The sequence below is a fragment of the Dromiciops gliroides genome, chromosome 2, assembly GCF_019393635.1.
Source record: "Dromiciops gliroides isolate mDroGli1 chromosome 2, mDroGli1.pri, whole genome shotgun sequence".
Taxonomy (NCBI): Eukaryota; Metazoa; Chordata; class Mammalia; order Microbiotheria; family Microbiotheriidae; genus Dromiciops; species Dromiciops gliroides.
In genome coordinates this window covers 194,174,422-194,193,176 of record NC_057862.1, presented here as the reverse complement: position 1 = coordinate 194,193,176, position 18,755 = coordinate 194,174,422, and the positions used below count along the sequence as shown (strand labels likewise).

At 35.8% G+C, this 18,755-nt stretch overlaps 1 protein-coding gene across 1 annotated transcript in view; it reads left to right on the top strand.

Moving 5' to 3' along the window:
* UBR1 (ubiquitin protein ligase E3 component n-recognin 1) overlaps positions 1-18,755 on the top strand; it is a 138,118-nt gene that overhangs the window by 45,158 nt on the left and 74,205 nt on the right. Inside the window, exons 2-5 of the mRNA XM_043980565.1 lie at positions 1,511-1,767; positions 4,832-4,910; positions 7,718-7,825; positions 16,679-16,809. Of these exons, the coding sequence (XP_043836500.1) occupies positions 1,511-1,767; positions 4,832-4,910; positions 7,718-7,825; positions 16,679-16,809 (575 nt within the window). The remainder of the gene's footprint in view (positions 1-1,510; positions 1,768-4,831; positions 4,911-7,717; positions 7,826-16,678; positions 16,810-18,755) is intronic.

The following is an 18,755-nucleotide window of genomic DNA, read 5'->3' as shown; positions in this document are numbered from 1 at the left end:
AAGTATGGAGGGCAGCTAGGTGGTGCAGTGGATAAAGCACTGGCCCTGGATTCAGGAGGACCTGACTTCAAATCCAGCCTCAGACACTTGACACTTACTAGCTCTGTGACACTGGGCAAGTCACTTAACCCTCACTGCCCCTCAGAAAAAACAAATGAACAACAAAAAAAAAGAGAAAGTATGGAGAGCAATATATTTTTTTAAGTTTTTATTTCAGGCTTTTTTTGGGGTTTTGTTTTTACAGAATATTATAGATTCACCAGTATCCCTTTCCTACCCCTTTCCAGTGAGTCATCCCATATAACAGATATTATTTTTTAAAGACAAAAAAAAAAAATAGGAGGAAAAAAATCAGCACAACTCATCAATACATTGAAAAAGTCCAAAAATATGTGCGACACCTGTGGACCTCTCACCTTCATGAAGAGTATATTGGGAGTATCCTCTTGTGTCTCTTCAAATAGAGAGCAATTATGCCATGAACTGCAGAGAATGTACTATATGTGTGCTTTTAGTCAATGCCAATTTACATATATGTATATACAAAATGCAAGTTGTCTTCCCACTAGAGGAGAAAGTGAATAGGTAGAAAAAACAGCACTCTACTCTCCAGGCTATTAAGGAGAAAGAAATCTTCCTTTAAAAAATGAAGTGCTTCAGCAGGAAAAAAATGAACAAATCCAAAAAAACCAGAGGATGTTAAGTTAGAAGAATGTAATGGAAGGAAAAAAGAGGCAGAATTGGCTACTGGAAAGAGAAATAATTTACAATCAGAGGATTTAGGCTCAAAACTATTTCTACCATTTATTATCTGTGTGACCTCAGCAATTGCTTCAGGCCTCATTTTCCTCATCTGTAAAATGAGAGAGGTTGGTATTTCACTCAACAAGGTGGTTCTTCTCTTCCCCCCAGGAGATGGGAAAAGAGGAAAAGATAGACAGACTAAAATGGCTAACTAAGTATACTTATCCATAAATACAGCCTCATACACAAAAGGAATTCTACCATACCTTGTATTCATGCTTATTCATGATCGTTGTATTCAAATTTCACATACAGTCTGCTAACCCTAGATTGGTGAATTTGAGTAGGCTCCAGATCCCTTTGCCCGAACAGACTAGGCCTGGGAGGCCTTTTCCCTACCTCTGTCCAGATTCCACCAAAATCTCTTTTTTCCTTCCCTATAACCTTCCTGCCATCTTAAGATTGTTGGATTTAGAGTAGGAAGAGATCATAGTTCAGGTGAATCATCATCTTTACCAGTCTGCTGGATGTGAGATAAAACCTCAGAGTTGTTTTAATTTTAATTTCTTAGTGATTTGGAGTATTCTTTCCAATTAGTGTTCATCAAACATTTTTCTTTGATGTTAGAGAAGGCTGAGTATTATAGAGTATACTGTGATAACTTTTCTGATTAAGTGGGACTATACTTGATTTAATTTTGTAGATTCTTAAGAAGTAATGTATTTCAATATATAAATTATTTTATTCTTTTTTTTTTTTTCCGCAGTGGTGGCATCAGCAAGTTGATTTTCATTCTGCCTTCTTATACTATTTGGCACAAACTGTACCAGACATTTACTTTGATGAAATAGACCCCGAATTGGAAAAACAGGAGGAAGCTGCTCAGATGATGATATTAACTCCACTGGAATGGTTCTTATTTAAAGACGATCCTGTTATTTCCTTAGAGAAATTGAAACAAAGTGGAGCATTTCAGCTTTGTGGGAAGGTTTTCAAAAGTGGGGAGACAACATACTCTTGTAGGTAAGAACTGGAAATTTCTAGAATTAGTATATTTGTGGTCTCTGCATTCTTCCTGTTATCCAGTAGTATACCTTTTTTTATGTTCCTCAAGATTCATTATAAAACACTGTAATTTTATTTCATGTGTTTGTTCTTTTCAGCACTTATTAATGGTCGGTGACTAACTCTTACAGCATATTTGTTAGACTCTCACTCAATAATCTATCATCACATTTTCTCTCTCTGTTGTTTCAAGACCTAACCTGTGGCTCTTGTCATTTTCAAAAAGAGTGGGAAAGTAGGAGAAACTTTCCTTGTTTTCAGTTGTATGGTTATGATTGGGTAGTGGGGAGGGTAGGAGGAAAGAGTATACAGAGAGCAGAAAATGGGAGCAGCTTTACAGGGCTCTTTGTGAGAACTGTCTACCTAAAGCCCAGTCAGGTACAGAGAGTCTTTTTCTTAGTTGTACCTGCTTCAAATTTGACTCCTGTGGCTTTAGAACTTGAGTTTTGGCCTTTTTTTCCCTCTCCTGTCTAAAAATTAGCATGAAATTGTAAATATTTATTTAAGTACAGGTTGAGGGTTTTTTTTTCTGTTTTATTATAGAAATTTCTTCAGAGGAAATGTGAAAAAAATACATATAAGAGTCATACTAAATAGCATTTAGAAAAGGAAGAAGTTTAACTATTAGAATAATTTGCTTTTGGAGTTAAGACAAAATTACTGTGCTGTGTGGTAAGCTTCAAATTCTTGAATATTTTTAGTTTAATCAGTTAAAGCACTCCAATTTTGAATACAATTTAGTCCAAATCCCTCATCTTATAGGTGAGTCAGAGTTGTTAGGTTTTCACAAAATGCTATTGCCATACTATAATGATTAGACAAAGCTTCTTTAGAAAAAAGGTTTTAGGGGCAGCTAGGTGGCGCAGTGGATAAAGCACCGGCCCTGGAGTCAGGAGTACCTGGGTTCGGATCCGGCCTCAGACACTTAACACTTACTGACTGTGTGACCCTGGGCAAGTCACTTGACCCCAATTGCCTCACTAAAAAAAAAAAAAAGAAGAAAAAAAAAAAGAAAAAAGGTTTTAGCGGTTTTGTGTTTTATCTTTCAAAAATCAAGGATGTGTCAGTGCTTGTCTTTTGGAGCATCATGCCACAATTTTCCATAGAGTAGCATTAGTTGAAGGTAAGTAATGATTTCTTAGAAGAGTTAATATGCTAATCTAATTTATTTTGCTACTACTTAGGAAAATAAATTCACTGAGTTAAAAAAAAAAACAACTTGTATGTTTGGTTTTTCAAGTAATAGAATCATTCACCTTTAGAGTTGGAAGAGACCTTAAAAAAAGTCTTGTCGGGCAGCTAGGTGGCGCAGTGGATAGAGCACTGGCCCTGGAGTCAGGAGTACCTGGGTTCAAATCCAGCCTCAGACACTTAACACTTACTAGCTGTGTGACCCTGGGCAAGTCACTTGACCCCAATTGCTTCACTTAAAAAAAAAAAAAGTCTTGTCCAATTTCCTAATTTACAGCAAAGAAAGGTGTAGAATGGCTAAATGAGATGTCCAAGATTACAGGTTAGCCTTTTCTTTTTTCTCATATAACAGCAATTTAAAAATACTTTCTCTAGATGTCAAAAGAAGTTTTGTTTGCTTTTAAAAATCTGCTTTTGGGGCAGCTAGATGGCGCAGTGGATAGAGCACCAGCCCTGGATTCAGGAGTACCTGAGTTCAAATCCGGCCTCAGACACTTAACACTTATTAGCTGTGTGACCCTAGGCAAGTCACTTAACCCCAATTGCCTCACTAAAAAAAAAAAAATCTGCTTTTAAGCTCTTTAGGAAGTTCATATCCTTCCCCAAATAATAATTTGAAAAAAAAATTTAGCAAATAAATCCTTCTATTCTGCTGTTATTTCTACTGAAAACATTAAGATGATTTATTTTAGGGGCTGCTAGGTGGCACAGTGGATAGAGCACCAGCCCTAGAGTCAGGAGGACCTGAGTTCAAATGTGACCTCAAACACTTGACACTTACTAGCTGTGTGACCTAGGGCAAGTCACTTGACCCCAGTTGCCTCTCCAAAAAGACAAAACAAAACAAAAAAAGATGATTTATTTTAAAGTTTATTTTGATTAAGTGTGAGTAAAGTTGGGTCTTTCCACCAACCTCAACTAGCAATATAGAATCTATCAGTGAAGTACTTTTTACAGGACGTTGCAACAAAAGGTAATTTTCTCAGTTGGACAGGAATGTTCTGACATTTTAAATTAGGTCAGGGCAGAAATCGGCCACACAAATCATATAATATATGGTGAGACTATTAGGTAATCACAGATGTAAAAAAAAAACCCATAACAAACAAAAAAACTACACAGAAATGGAGGTTTTCAGCTACATATTTATTCTAGTCAAGCTACCATTATTCAAAATATTTTGGAACTTTTTTTGCATTCATTCATCTTTGGAACCAATTTATGAGCTGTACAAGAATGTAAGTTTCATTACTTTATAAGTCATATCCCATCATTCTTTTTCTGACCTCCAAGAAGTATTATTCAATTTTATCACACATGTTATTTATCAGACAACTCTGAATAACATTTTTCCATTTATAAAAATCAAATCTACCCTAAAAGTATGACAATTTGCCAAAAATGAGGATATTCTGCTTCTTGCTTTCCCTGCCCTGCTCCCAACCAAAAAATGCCTTTGACTCTGAAGGCACAGGAATATAGTAGAAAACTCATTGTGTTTTGAAGACCCGGCTTCCAGTCCTGGCTGTGCTACTGAGTCTGTAATCTTGGACAGATACTGTTATCTCACTAAACTTTAGCTTTTTCATCTGTAAAATAGGCATAAAACTTTACTATACAGTGTTGTTGGAAGGAAAGTGATTTTTAAACTGTAACATACCTTGTAAATATAAACTACTATTTATTGAAAGCAAAAACATTAATATCTGTACATAAATGTATATTTCTTTAAAAATCAGTTTGTTATTTTATGGTCTTACCTACGTAGATCTGTACTTGAAATGATATTGATCTAAAATTTAGAATAACTAATTTGAAATCTCTTCTTTAGGGACTGTGCAATTGATCCAACATGTGTCCTCTGCATGACCTGTTTCCAGAACAGTATTCACAAAAATCATCGTTACAAGGTTTGATTGAATTTTACATTTTTTTTTTTTATGTTTGGTTTTTTAAGATTAAAGGTTTGGAGTAAAATTGTATCCTTGTTCTACATGTTTATTTGGGTTTTTTAAAATGATTATTAATATTTTAAAAATATTAAGGTGATTTGGAAAGTTGGTTTTGTTTTTGTTTTGTTTTGATGTAGGAGAATTTTAGAGCTGGAAGGGCTTTTAAACATCAGCTTGAGGAGGTAGAGCTTTTCTTTTGGAATTTTCAGCTTTAAGCAAACTGATCAAGAAATCTTCTTCCTATGTTGCTAAGAGTTTAGCAACCTCAACATATAGTTCAGATGAACAGTACTCTGGACATAAAGGGGAATGAGAGAGTAAGATCATCACAAAGTAGTGACACCATTTGATCAATAAAACTTTGTTTGCATTTGAGGCCCTCCAGTTGACTATTATCAGCTGTGCATATTAAGACCCACAGCTAATGAGATAAAGCACTCTTTTGGATCACATATTTTACTTAACTCTCTAATTTCCTTTAAACAACAAGATTACAAATAGAAGTATATACAGCTGCTTACATATATAATTTTTTTCTATAGACAATACAGAGTGTTGGGGTCAGTCAAAATACCTGGCTTTTGGCTCTGCTGCATAATACCTGTGTGACTCTGGTCAAATCACTGAACCTCTGGGTTTTTGTTTTGGTTTTTTTTTTTTGCGTGGGACAATGAGGGTTAAGTGACTTGCCCCGGGACTTAATTTCTTTATTGGTAAATTGAGAACCAGATTACTTTTAAGATCCCATTTAACTCTAAATTGATGATGAATAAGCTAATGATGAACATGTCCATAATAGCTTACTTGTTCTTGCTTCTATCTCCTCTGTCACTCCTTGTGTGACCTTGGGCAGATCACATCACCACCCTGTGCCTCAGTTTTCTTATCTGTTAAATGAGGACTGAATGACCTCTAAAGTTCCTTCCAACTCTAAATATATGATCTTACCTTCCTCCTGTTTTGCCTGTTTATTTACTTTAGAGCTTTAGTTAATCAGGAACCAAATAGATAGGATTTTCCCCCTGGATTCTCCTTTTAGGAGAAAGGCAAACCCATAAGAAAACAAACTGATGAAAGGGATTTCTTTAAAAATGCAGTAACCATAATCTTATATCCTCAATATATATGCATTTCACACCCTGAGTCCAACCTATCTTTCCATCCTTATAATGTATTATTACTTTATGTACTCTCTATTCTAGCTTCTTTCTCCAGTCTATTCCAGACTTATTTCCATGCCTCACATAGGACATCCTAACACTTATCTTGGCACCTTCGTACAGATTGTCACCCATTCCAGGAATGTATTTCTTCATTACCACAACCTCTTAGAACTAATTAAGCTCAGCTCAGATATCACCTTATAAATGAGTCCTTTTCTGATCTTTGCAGCAATGTTGAGAGCCTGTACCAAAATTACCCCGTATTTTAAAAAATCTGCTTTTACTTGTATATGTTGTTTTTCCCAATAGAATATATATTCCTTTGGGGGAAGAACTGTTTCATTTTTGTCTTTGTGTTCCCTGGAAGTAGCACATTTGGGGCAGCTAGGTGGCACAGTGGATAGAGCACTGGCCCTGAAGTTGGGAGGACATGATTTCACATCTCACCTCACACACTTACTAGCTGTGTGACCCTGGGCAAGTCATTTAACCCCAATTGCCTTAAACATTGGGAGCCATCTGATATATATCTTGCTACTAGACCCAGATGGCTCTGGAGGAGAATGAAGTTGGTGACCTTGAACAGCCCTCCTTCACTTAAATCCAGTTCACTGCAAGTCATGACCTCACCTCCTAATGTCACTGTCATGGTCCTCTTCGAGAAAGAAGGACAAACACCAGTAACAATAATCTAGCACATACTTGGTACATGTGTACTTAATAAATATTAATTAATTGCTTTATCTACATAAGTACATTTTTTGGGGGGGGGGGCGGGCATTGGGGGTTAAGTGACTTGCCCAGGGTCACACAGCTAGTAAGTTTTAAGTGTCTGAGGCCGGATTTGAACTCAGATACTCCTGAATCCCGGGCCGGTGCTTTAACCACTGTGCCATCTAGCTGCCCCCAGTTAAATACATTTTGTGGGGGGGGGGGTTGTTTTTGTTTTTTGTTTTGTTTTGTTTTGTTTTTAGTGAGGCAATTGGGGTTAAGTGACTTGCCCAGGGTCACACAGCTAGTAAGTGTTAAGTATCTGAGGCTGGATTTAAACTCAGATACTCCTGACTCCAAGGCCAGTGCTCTATCCACTGCGCCATCTAGCTGCCCCAGTTAAATACATTTTAAAAGATTTTTGCCATTAAAGTTTTTTTGAAAAAATCAATGGATTGTTTAGTTGTATTATACAGAACATCCCATTTTTTAAGTATACCTGTTATTTGAAATTTTTGTTTCATAAAGTAAATTGGTACTATTTGTATTTTTGCTTTTCTCCATTATTATAGCTAATGCTAAATTATTATTATATTACATTATTATAATTATATAATTAAATTATTATTATTATAGTTAATGCTAAAAGCAAAAAAACCCACCACCAAACTTTTTTTGAAATTGCTCTTTTGAAACCCAGAGTTCTAGGATGCAAGTTTTTCTGTGAAGTGCAAGTTTTTATTAAATCATTATGTAATCACAATTATTTTTAGGTATTTAGAAATACACATGACCATTATATTTGAAATACCAGCAGGTATTTTTGTTCAATCATTTTGTTTACCCTTATCTTTTAATGTGTTTTAAAAAGCATTATTATTTTTTGTTTAGATGCATACTTCTACTGGAGGAGGATTTTGTGACTGTGGAGACATAGAGGCATGGAAAACTGGTCCATTTTGTTCAAGCCATGAACCTAGAACAGTAAGGTCTAATGAGGTAAGGTTACTATTTAGAATAAAATCATATCTAAGTCTCCAAACTTTGTGTAGATTTGGTAAAAACTATAGTATATATTTAGGATTACAAATTTATAGCTAGAAAGAACCTTAGAGGTCAGTTATTTTAACAACTTGTTTTATAAGTTGAGGGAACTGAGCTCACAGCTAGTCAGCGAATGGACTTTTAAGTCTTCCTCACGCCAAGTCTACCACTTTATCTGTTTCATGCAGGTGACATTGAACTTCATGAGGCATACACTCTTTTGTTTCTAGTTAAATTTAATGAAAATGGCATTTCTAGGAGTTGTGGGGACCAATTTTTAATTGGGGAGTTATATTCTGTTATTTTTGACAGTTTTATCAAGGAAACAACCTGTGTTTCTTGAAGAAACAAAGGGGGGACTGTAACAATTGGAATGATGCCACCTGCTGGAGACTTACTGTAGGAAAGCTCCACCATGAGGAGAAGGCCTCTGAGGGCAAGGCTATGCAGCTTTTCTTTGGCGTCAGGAAGTGACATTTGCTTGTGGGACGAAGAGGGGGCGAGGCTGGCTCTCTCGCTCTTTTTCCTCAGGACTCTGGTGGAGAAGGGAGCTAGAAATGTGCTCTTCCTTTGATAGATAGATGAATCTAGGCCTTTCTCTTTCTTTTCACCAAATTCTCATTCTCCTTAATAAATGCTTAAAAGTCTAACTCTTGCTAAAGCTTATAATTTATTAACGACCACTCATAAGATATTTTAGACAAACAAGCTAGAATTTTAGCCCTTTATAGAGTTAATATTTTAAATATAGAGAATTATTGGAGATGAAGCAGAATTGATAAGGTAGTGGGCTGTAGTTGATACAGTGCTCTATTTGGAGGTGGGTAGACTGCTGAGAGGAAGGAGGAAGTGAATGGTATGAGAGGCATGAGAGAAGGAAAGGTTTGCATCAACAATTTTGCATAGTATGATAGTCATTTAGAAAAAAGTAAAAGGATTCATTATCTTGCTTTAGTGAGGGTCCAGTTGAAATTAGATAATATAAGGGAAAAGGGAAGGGAATAAATATTTATTTATTAAACATTTTATATGTGCCAGGAACTGTTCTATTTGACTTATGAAATATTTCATTTGATAAAAATTCAAATTTTAATCACTTGATCAAAATATAAATTTTTAGTGACCTAGTTAATACAGTTGTGTGATTTTTCTTCAGCATTTTTCAGTAGTACATGTGAAAAAGGTAGGCAGTTGAACACATGGTAAGTGTAAAACAGGGTTGGGATTTGGCAAGGTATTAGTGGCAAAGGATTTCAGTATAGACCTTTGAACAAGAGAGTGAAAGATTTGAGAAGAGAAGACAGTGTGTGATTAACTTTAGGATCAAGAGTGGGAAGGGAAGGAGTGAAGCTAGAGCGTGGATATTGAAAACATTGAGAGATGGATAAACTTGAGGAGGAAGTTCAGGAGGAAGGCAAAGTCAGAGATGGAAGCATAGGAGACTTTTATCAGTGTAATTTTAAGGGTTCCTCATCAAAGAAGTAGAATATTCATGGGTGTTGATACGGTCATGGATATGACCATCTCTGTGTATGGCAAAAGTGGAGTGAAGGTATAAATAATAGATGCTGAGAGGATTTATAAACTAGGAGACTGGAATATTTGAATGGATATCAACCTGTGCGTGCCCATTTCCAGGTAGAGATAAGAGTCTAAAGTCCAGAAGAGATATAAGGACTAAGAGAGATTTGGAAATCATTAGCACAGAAGTTATAGTTGAAATCATGGGAGTGACTGAGATCATTAAAGAGAGAGTATAGAAATAGAAGAAGGCCAATAACAGACCTTTGGGTAACACCCACATTTAACTCAGGAAGATGAGGAGTCATTGAAGAAGTCTAAAAAGGTGTAGTTAGAAAAGGAACCAGGAGAAAGGAAGGAAGGAAACAAGCATTTATTAAGTGCCTACTGTATGTCAGGATCTATGCTGAGCATTTTAGAAATATTATCTCATCTGATCTTTACAACAGCCTTGTGAGGTAGGTGCTGTTATTATCTATTTTATAGATAACTGAACTAGACAAAGGTTAGGCATTTGAGGAAACTGAGCTAGACAAAGGTTAAATGATGTGCACATATCTAGGAAGTATCTGAAGTTGTGTTCGAACTTAGGACTTTCTGACTCCAGGCTCAGTGTCCCTTCTACTGTGCCAGTTAATGGTAAGCTGTTAGAAACTGCACAGTGGTTAAGGATAATGTAGACTGGGAAAAGGCCATTGGATTTCACATGTGGAGGTCACTAGTGACCTTTAGGGGCAGCTAGGTGGCGCAATGGATAGAGCACCGGCCCTGGAGTCAGGAGTACCTGAGTTCAAATCCGACCTCAGACACTTAACACTTACTAGCTGTGTGACCCTGGGCAAGTCACTTAACCCCAATTGCCTCACTAAAAACAAAAACAAAACAAAAAAAAAACTAGTGACCTTTAAAAGCAGTGTCAATGATGGTGATTGAAACCAGATTATGAGGGTTTCAGGAGAGAGTTTATTATAAGTTTGGGAGTGCATCAGGTATAGACTACTGAAGGTGAGTGAGGTAGGATGTTAACCTGAAAAGATAAGAAGGACAAGGGAATGCTTTTTTAGGATTAGGAAAACCTGAGCAAAATTGTAGGTAAATGGGTAGAAGGCAATGGTGAATGAGAAATGGAAGATAAATGAGAAATAACAGGTAAGTATTAGAGCAAGGTCCTAGTGAAAGTGGGAAGAAATGGGGTCAAGAAACCAAGCAGAAATGGTCCAAGACAGCTGTGAAGGTCTTATGAAAAATGCACTCCATCTACAGAGAGGGAAGTGATGGTGTTGGAATACAGATTGAAGCATACTTTTTTTTGTTAGTTTATCTGAAGTTTTGTTTTTGTCTGTTTTCTTTCACAACCTGGCTAATGAGGAAATGTTTTGCATGACTGTTTATGTATAGCTTATATTGAATTGTTTGAGTTCTGGGGGGGGGGCGGGGCAGGGCGGGGGAAAGAGAATTTGGAACATAAAGTTTTAAAAAAAATTGATGTCAAGATTTGTATTTATATGTAATTTGGGAAAAAGAAAATTCTAAATAAACAAACAAACAAAAAAGAAACCAGGCAGAAGGATTACACTTAGTAGTTAGGTTATCTTTTCTGTATCTGGAGGGAAGATAAAACCAAAATGTTAGGAATAGAAGAAAGAAGATGAGGGATTTCACATTTGATAGTTTCAGTCTTTTCAACTAAGTAAGAGGCCACTATTCCCAATGTGGAGTGGATGGTTTATAGTTGGTGGTGAGAGGGAGAGGGCAAAAAGTTGATTGTTAGGACAAGAATTTAGGGTTAGAGTTAAGGTAAGATAAGGATAAGAGAGAAAGAGTTGATAAGATTGGAGTAGAAGGATTTTTGAGCAGCAAGAGCCCAGTTGATAATATATACTGTGACTTAGTAGTAGTTGAAATCAGCTCCATTTTTGTAATTTGCTCTAGAGGTGCTCAGCAACCACAGTATTGGATAGAGTAATCATATGGTGGGGTTATCAAGTATTAAAGATTGCTATGTCAGGAGTGGTGGAAGATCTGAAAGGTAGACAATTTTAGGCAATAGTAAGTGAAACATTAAAATGGCAAACCACAGAGTCAAGTCTGAGTGTATAGATTTATGAAGGCGAGAAGATGGACTGAGAGGCTAGAGAAACAAAGGTCATTAGGGCAAAAAAGTGTTATTGAGAGACTAGTAGAGGTGAGAAATGGGAGAGGTTGTACTTTTAAAGAGTAGAATTTAAAAGTTTTAGATCTCAGAGATGGTACCATTCTGAGAGCAGGTAAGGTTTCAATATGACCATGACTATATATGACATGGAAAAGGAGGTCATTAGGGTTGAGGAATTGTGTAGTTAAGTTATCAAAATTGTCGTTAATTTGAATGTTGAAATCCCTGAGGATAGAGATGGAGGAGACAACATGCTGCAGTGGGTACGATCCACAGAACTTGGAGTCAGGAGACCTGTGATTGAATCCTGCTGTAGACATTTAACAACTTCATGATTTGGGGCAAATGCCATAATCCAGGAGCCTCAATTTTTCCATCTATAAAATAGGGATAGTACTTCTACTATCTAGCCACCAGAGCAACTGTTGTGAGGAGTAACACTAATCAGAGTGGGAGTGAAACGGAGATGCATTTGACTATGGTACAATGCTTTTTCTCCATTAAGTGTGCAGTAAATTAGGGCCTGTTCTGCATGCATTGTAAAATCAAGGGCTATAGAAATTTTTTTCTTTCTGTGATTGGGGTTGTATGAAACAGTTGTTATATTACATTATGTATAATAGAAAATGTGTGGTAATTTGATTAAGAAAGGACTGCTAGTATGTACCATTTGGAAAAGTGACATAGTTTTCTTACATAGAATTTTCCATTATATTGATTTTTCATGGAATAGAATCTTATTTGTAGTTCTCCCTTCAGTGAGCTTATTATTATTTTTGCAAATATTTTTATTACTCCTCAGACCTGCTGTTATGAAATATCCTAATTTCTTCTAAACTATTTGTATTTTGGTTTTTAAAAGGAAAAAATCAATATAAACCTTAACAAAAACAATTTGCTGTATCCTCTTATGACCTCTGCTTTGTATGAATTTTTCCATATTTCTTTATATTCTTTATGTTTGTCATTTTTTTACAGTACTATAATACACCATTACATTGGTATGCCTAATTTAGTTAGTTCTCAGTTGGACATTTTAGCTAGTTTCTTGTTTTTTACTCAGGTAAAATAGCTATGAATAATTTTGCATAGATAGATTTTTTTCCGCCTGTCTTTTACATACAGTTCTAATAGTAGGACCATTGAATCAAAAGGTAAAGGTGTTTGTATTATATATTACATATTTTTATATACAGTTTTTATAATCCTTGTTTTATATTGCCCGGGCTGTAAATTTTCTGGAGAGGATCAGTTTATGGCACCACCAAGGAATGTAATAGAGTTCCTGTTTAGCCACACCTCCCTCCCACAGATTGATTTCTTATTGCTTCTAAAACAAATTTAGACACAAAGCGGCATATTTTAAAGTTATTTTAATTTTCACTCCTTTGATCATTAGAGATTTTTGGATAATTCAAAGAGGTTATTAATAATTTTATTTCATTATTCCAAAATTGTTTTTCAACTGAAATAATTAAGGCATAGGATGCCTAAGTAATTTTACTCAAAACGACAGTTTTGAAGATTTGTTATTTGGTCAGATGAGTTTAATTCCTGTTCCTGTTTTGACCCATGAAGAAGACTGGTCTTAATACAAGTACATCAAAAGTTTTAATCAGAATAACTTAATAAATAGGTTATTCACATAATTTTACAACAGAAAAATTACTTTTTATTTAGACCTGCCACTTTATATTTTACTAGATTTCCTTCAAGAGAGAAATTCTCATCAAACTCACTAAATTAATAATAGTGAAAATTTTTGCTTTTTGGGGATAACTAGCTAATTTGAGAAGGCTGTATTGTTTTAAAAAGCTAGCTGTTAAAAAAAGAAATTAATTTTATCCACTATTCCTTACCCCTTTATTTTTATTATTATTTTCCTCTCTCTCTCTCTCTCTCTCTCTCTCTCTCTCTCTCTCTCTCTCTCTCTCTCTCTCTCTCTCTCACACACACACACACACACACACACAAATTTCTCTAATCCTTCAGGGACTATCATGTAATATGCATTTTACTGAATTTCCATTGATAAATGAATTTAAGTAGGCTCTATTTTATAAAATCATTGAATGTTAAAGCTAGAATTTACCTGAGTTAGTAGCAGAGTGCAAACTAGAATTCATGTCTCAATTCTACAGTCTGAGTACATCATGCTTCACTATGTTTAATGAATTGTAGACAGCATATCTAAATAAAATATAGCCATTCTACTTAGCTTTATTCCACATTGGATGATCTGGAGTATATTATTTTTAATGCACAGATTGGATCTTGAAGATTGATACACATTTATGTTTTAAAGTTTAGTCTTGGAAATTTTTGTGCTTAGTTATAGTTTAGAATATACATATATTCTCTATATGTAGTACATAAAGAATATATACATATGTATATGGATGTATGTATTCATTATATATCTGTATATTGGTTTAGTATAGCTTCAGGCTTTTAGGGTCCTTACATTTCAGGTAGAGGAAACCAGGGATTTTTTCTTTTTCTTTTTGGTCTTAGACTTGTAATTTCATGTGATGGAAGCTCCTTGGTTAGGTAACAACCTCTACAACTGCCTTTTGACAACTTCTCTACAACTCATTGTGTTCACTTTGGGATATATGCCTAGTAGTAGAATCTCTGAGTTAAAAGGTATGGACGTTTTAGTAATTGCCAAAGTTAACACTAATCTCTTAATTGCTCAGTTTGATAGTCTTAATCTTCATTCTTCTCAACGTCTCTGATGCATTTGACAGTGTTGTGCCCTTTCCTTCTGGTTATTCTCTACTAGATTTGTGTGGCATTCTTCTCTCTAGGGTTTCTTCCTACCTATCTTACCATTCTTTCTCATCATTCCTATTATAACCTCTGTTGGTGTGCCCCAAGGCTCTGTCCTGGGCCCTCTTTTCTCTCTTCACCAAGGGTTAACCTAGGAGCCACTTAATTTTTTTTAAAGCTTTGTCAAGTATTTCAATATAATTAATTTCCTTTGGGATCCCATGCATTTGCTTTATACATGTAAAAACATTCTGGGAAGGTATCTATAAGTTTCATTAGACAGCCAAAGGGGGTCCATGATACAAAAAAAGATTAAAAATCCCCACTTTATATACTTCTTATACCCACATCAACTCCCATGGCTTTAATTGTTATCTCAGTGCAGATGTCTCCCAAATCTATATGTCTAGCCCATGTCTCCTGAGCTATTCCAACTGCCTATTAAACATTTTATTTTTATTTTTTTAATTAAATGCATTTTTACTCAGAGATTAGTTTTTAGGAATGCTGGCTGTATCTTAATTTTACAATATTTATGAAATATAACAAAGAATGATGGACAGAGAGTTGGACTCCAAGGACAGGAAGATGTGTGTTCAGAATCACAGAATTTGAGCTTGGGAAGGGACCTAGGCAGTCATACAGGCCAACCCCTACATGAATGTATTGATCTAAATCAAATGATAGCCTCCAAGTTAAGGAATGATCAGGTTGGAATTTAACATGTATTAAACATTTTAAACTGGATTTCCAGTAAGCTTATTGAACTCACTGGTTTTTTTTGTTTGTTTTTTTTTTAGTGAGGCAATTGGGGTTAAGTGACACAGCTAGTAAGTGTTAAGTGTTTGAGGCCGGATTTGAACTCAGGTACTCCTGACTCCAGGGCCCGTGCTCTATCCAGTGCACCACCTAGCTGCCCTGAACTCACTGTTTTAATGAACTTCCTTGTTTCCAGTGAGGGTACCATCATCTTTCTGGTCACCAAGGTTTGAAGGTTCTGCATTATCCTCTTATACCATCCTCCTTGTTCATATGTATATGTATATGTATATGTATATGTATATGTATATGTATATGTATATGTATATGTATATGTATAGTCAGTTGCCAAATCTTGTTATTCTACTACAGTATCCCTCAGATCTATTTTTTTCTCTCTTCTCTCATGTCTACAACCCAGTACAGGCCATCATCCATCATCTCTTTCCTGGAATTTGGTAAAACTTCTTAATTGGTATTTCAGCCATAAAGCTCTCTCTACTCCAGTCCATCTACACAACTATTTGAAGTGATTTCTCCAAGTACAGATCTGGCTGTGTAATTTACCTACCCATTGGTAGGTAAATTACTTTTAGGATCAAATATAATCTTCAAGGCCCTTCACAGTCTGGCCCCAACCTACCTTTCCAACCATGTAGTACATTACTCCTTTCAGCCAGATTGGCTCACATGTAGCAACCCATCTTCTGTTTCTTTGACAGGTTGTCCCCCATGTCTAAATATATATTTCCTCTCCACCTTTGCCTCTTAGAATCCCTTGTTTCCTTCAAAATTCAGTTCAAACACCACTTTCTGTATTTCTTCTTCCTTGATCTTCTCAGCTGCTTATAGCCTCCTCCAAGAAAATTACCTTGCATTTAATTTGTAAATATTTTGTTTATACTTATGTACAGTGTTGTGCCTTGCCCTAACCCCAGTAGAATGTAAGCTCTTTGAGGGCAAGGACTATTTCATTTTTGTCTTTTTATTCCCAGTGCCTAACATGTAGTAGACACTTATTAAATACTTATTGATTGATTGATTGCCTCTCCAGCAAAGGATATTGGGCAATTGTCTTTAAATGCTGAGGAAAGAATAGAAATTGAAACATCGTAAAGAATATGGTGAGATAGAATAGTTAACCTAGAGAGTAAATAGGTGGGTGAGTAGTTAGTGTGGTGACCAGGTCAAGTAAAATTAGTGCCATGTATACCTGGATTAAAACTCACCATTTAGTGACATGTGGGCATGCTGGATTTTAAAACACATCCATTTAAGCACAGTGTGTACTGGGAGGAATCAGAACTTCATTTATGGAAGTTGTATGTATCCAGAGGAGAAAGTGGCAGAAAAGGCAGACTCCATGGGCACTCTTCCTTCTGTTTTCTATATTTCATTATTCTAACTCTCAGCTAAGAGTGCTATAAGCAGAACAGACTTGACTATAATCTCATGAACCCAGCTTGAAGAATTAATTCCTAGGAAATGATATAATGCCATTATTTTAAAATGTTTAAAATGAATAATCTTTTCTTTATCCTCCATTGCCTATCTATCTATCTAATCTTAGTAATAATATTTCTTATCTTGCCTTTTTGCAGAATTCAGGTTGCCCACTGAATGAAGAGGTAATTGGCCAAGCCAAGAAGATATTCCCTTCAGTGATAAAATACATGGTAGACATGACTGTTTGGGAAGAGGAAAAAAACCTGCCTACTCAACTCCAGCTTAGGTATAGAATGTTATAATTATCTTCTATGAACTAATGGGGACTTCTTGTGTTCTTCTTCCTGGTTACTTGCTCTTCCCTATGGCTTTTAATATAGCAATTATTTCTAGATAGCTTTCTCCTTCTGCCTTTTTCTTTAGTTTAAAGCCATATTTTATTAGATAAGCAAGTCTCCTAGCAAGAGGATTCTTCCTCAGGTTGAGCTACACTACCAGTTAGCTGTGTGTGATATAGAGCTTGAAGAAATAAATGGCCCTTTTGTTTTAAGAAGAGGAAGACAAGGGAGGATAAAAGGAATACACTAGTTAATGCAAAATGGAGAAAAATGGGCTTGCTGATGCTCATCATTGGGGTATGTGGAAAGAAGAATGTACAGATGTAACAGATTAACTTCAGTCATCTGAAGGAGGCAAAAGAGGGTTGAAGCCATTACATAAATAGTGTATAAATGTGGCAAACTATGGACAAACAAGTGGAGGGGGGAAGGGGTGCTTAAGAAGGAGAATAATACTCTAGAAGAAATAGTTGTAAACATAAGAAATAAAGAGACAATTTCAAAGAATTAGGAGTGGTATGAGCTGAAGCTGAGTGAAGCAGCAGAGCTAGGAGAACAATTTTACAGGGACAACATTGTAAAGAAAAACAGCTTAAGAGCTCTCTGATCTGCATAATGACCAGCCATATCTCTAGAGGATTTGTGAGGAAACATGCCACTCTCCTGACAGAAAGATGATCTACTCAGGGTATATGCATTTTGAGACATGGCTACCTGTGGTGTTATTTTTCTCAACTTTGCATATTTGTTATGGGTTCTAGGCTTTTTTTCCCCTTTTTTTTAATTGGTAGGGGGAAATTAGGGGATAATACTACTGATGTAGTGTCATTGAAACATTTTTGAAATGTACACAAGAGAACAGGAGGAAGCACAAACAGGACAGATTTTAAAATAATTCAAGGAATTTATTATATACTTTTAAAAATCCAAGTGATATGAAATGGAGATTTACCATTTCATATACAATCCTCATTTTGCATTCTCCTGTAAAATACTCCCCCTTTGGTTAAGTTCATAATTTTTTTTTTTTAATTTTTTTTGGTGAGGCAGTTGGAGTTAAGTGACTTGCCCAGGGTCACACAGCTAGTAAGTGTTAAGTGTCTGAGGCCAGATTTGAACTCAGGTCTTCCTGACTCCAGGGCCAGTGCTCTATCCACTGCACCACCTAGTTGTCCCTAAGTTCATAATTTAAAAAAAAAATTATTTAAAAGATTTCATCAAAGAAATGTCATTTGTTAGACCTCAAAGGCCCCAAGTCTTAGTATAGCTGCCTTCTAAACTTCATGTATTCTTGGTTTATAAATTCTCAAGCAGCAGTGGGATGAGAATGGGGGAAGAAGCTAGGAAGCCAGTAATATTGGTGGAACCCAGTTGATAATGAGATATTTTAGTTTAAAAGAACATTAACTATTTCTACTCTAGAAACTACTTGTCAGACAATCTAAATGGGGGAATAAAGGCCAAAAAAAAGGGAAAAAAAGATACTGTATATCAAGTACCTAATGTAGGATAGGTGATAAAATCACTTACTATTTGGCATTTGCAACCTGGCCCCCACTTCCCTTTCCAGCATTGTTATTTATTATTCCTCTTTCTGTACTTTGCCATCCAGCCAAACTGGCATTCTTAATGTTCCTCACACATGACATTCTAGGTCCTGTGTCTTTTCCTTTGTTCTTCCTTTTTTAGAAATCCTTGTTCCAAGCTTCTGCTCAAGTACCACTTTCTAAATGAAGCTTTTCTTCATATTTCTCAGCTGCTGGTGTCCTCCATCCCCAAATTATCTTATATTTATTTTATATACATCCTTTATATATTTTTATGTATATTGTTTCCCTCAATAGAAGGTGAGTTTCTTGAGATCAGGAGCCGATTGGTTGACTTAAGACTTAAA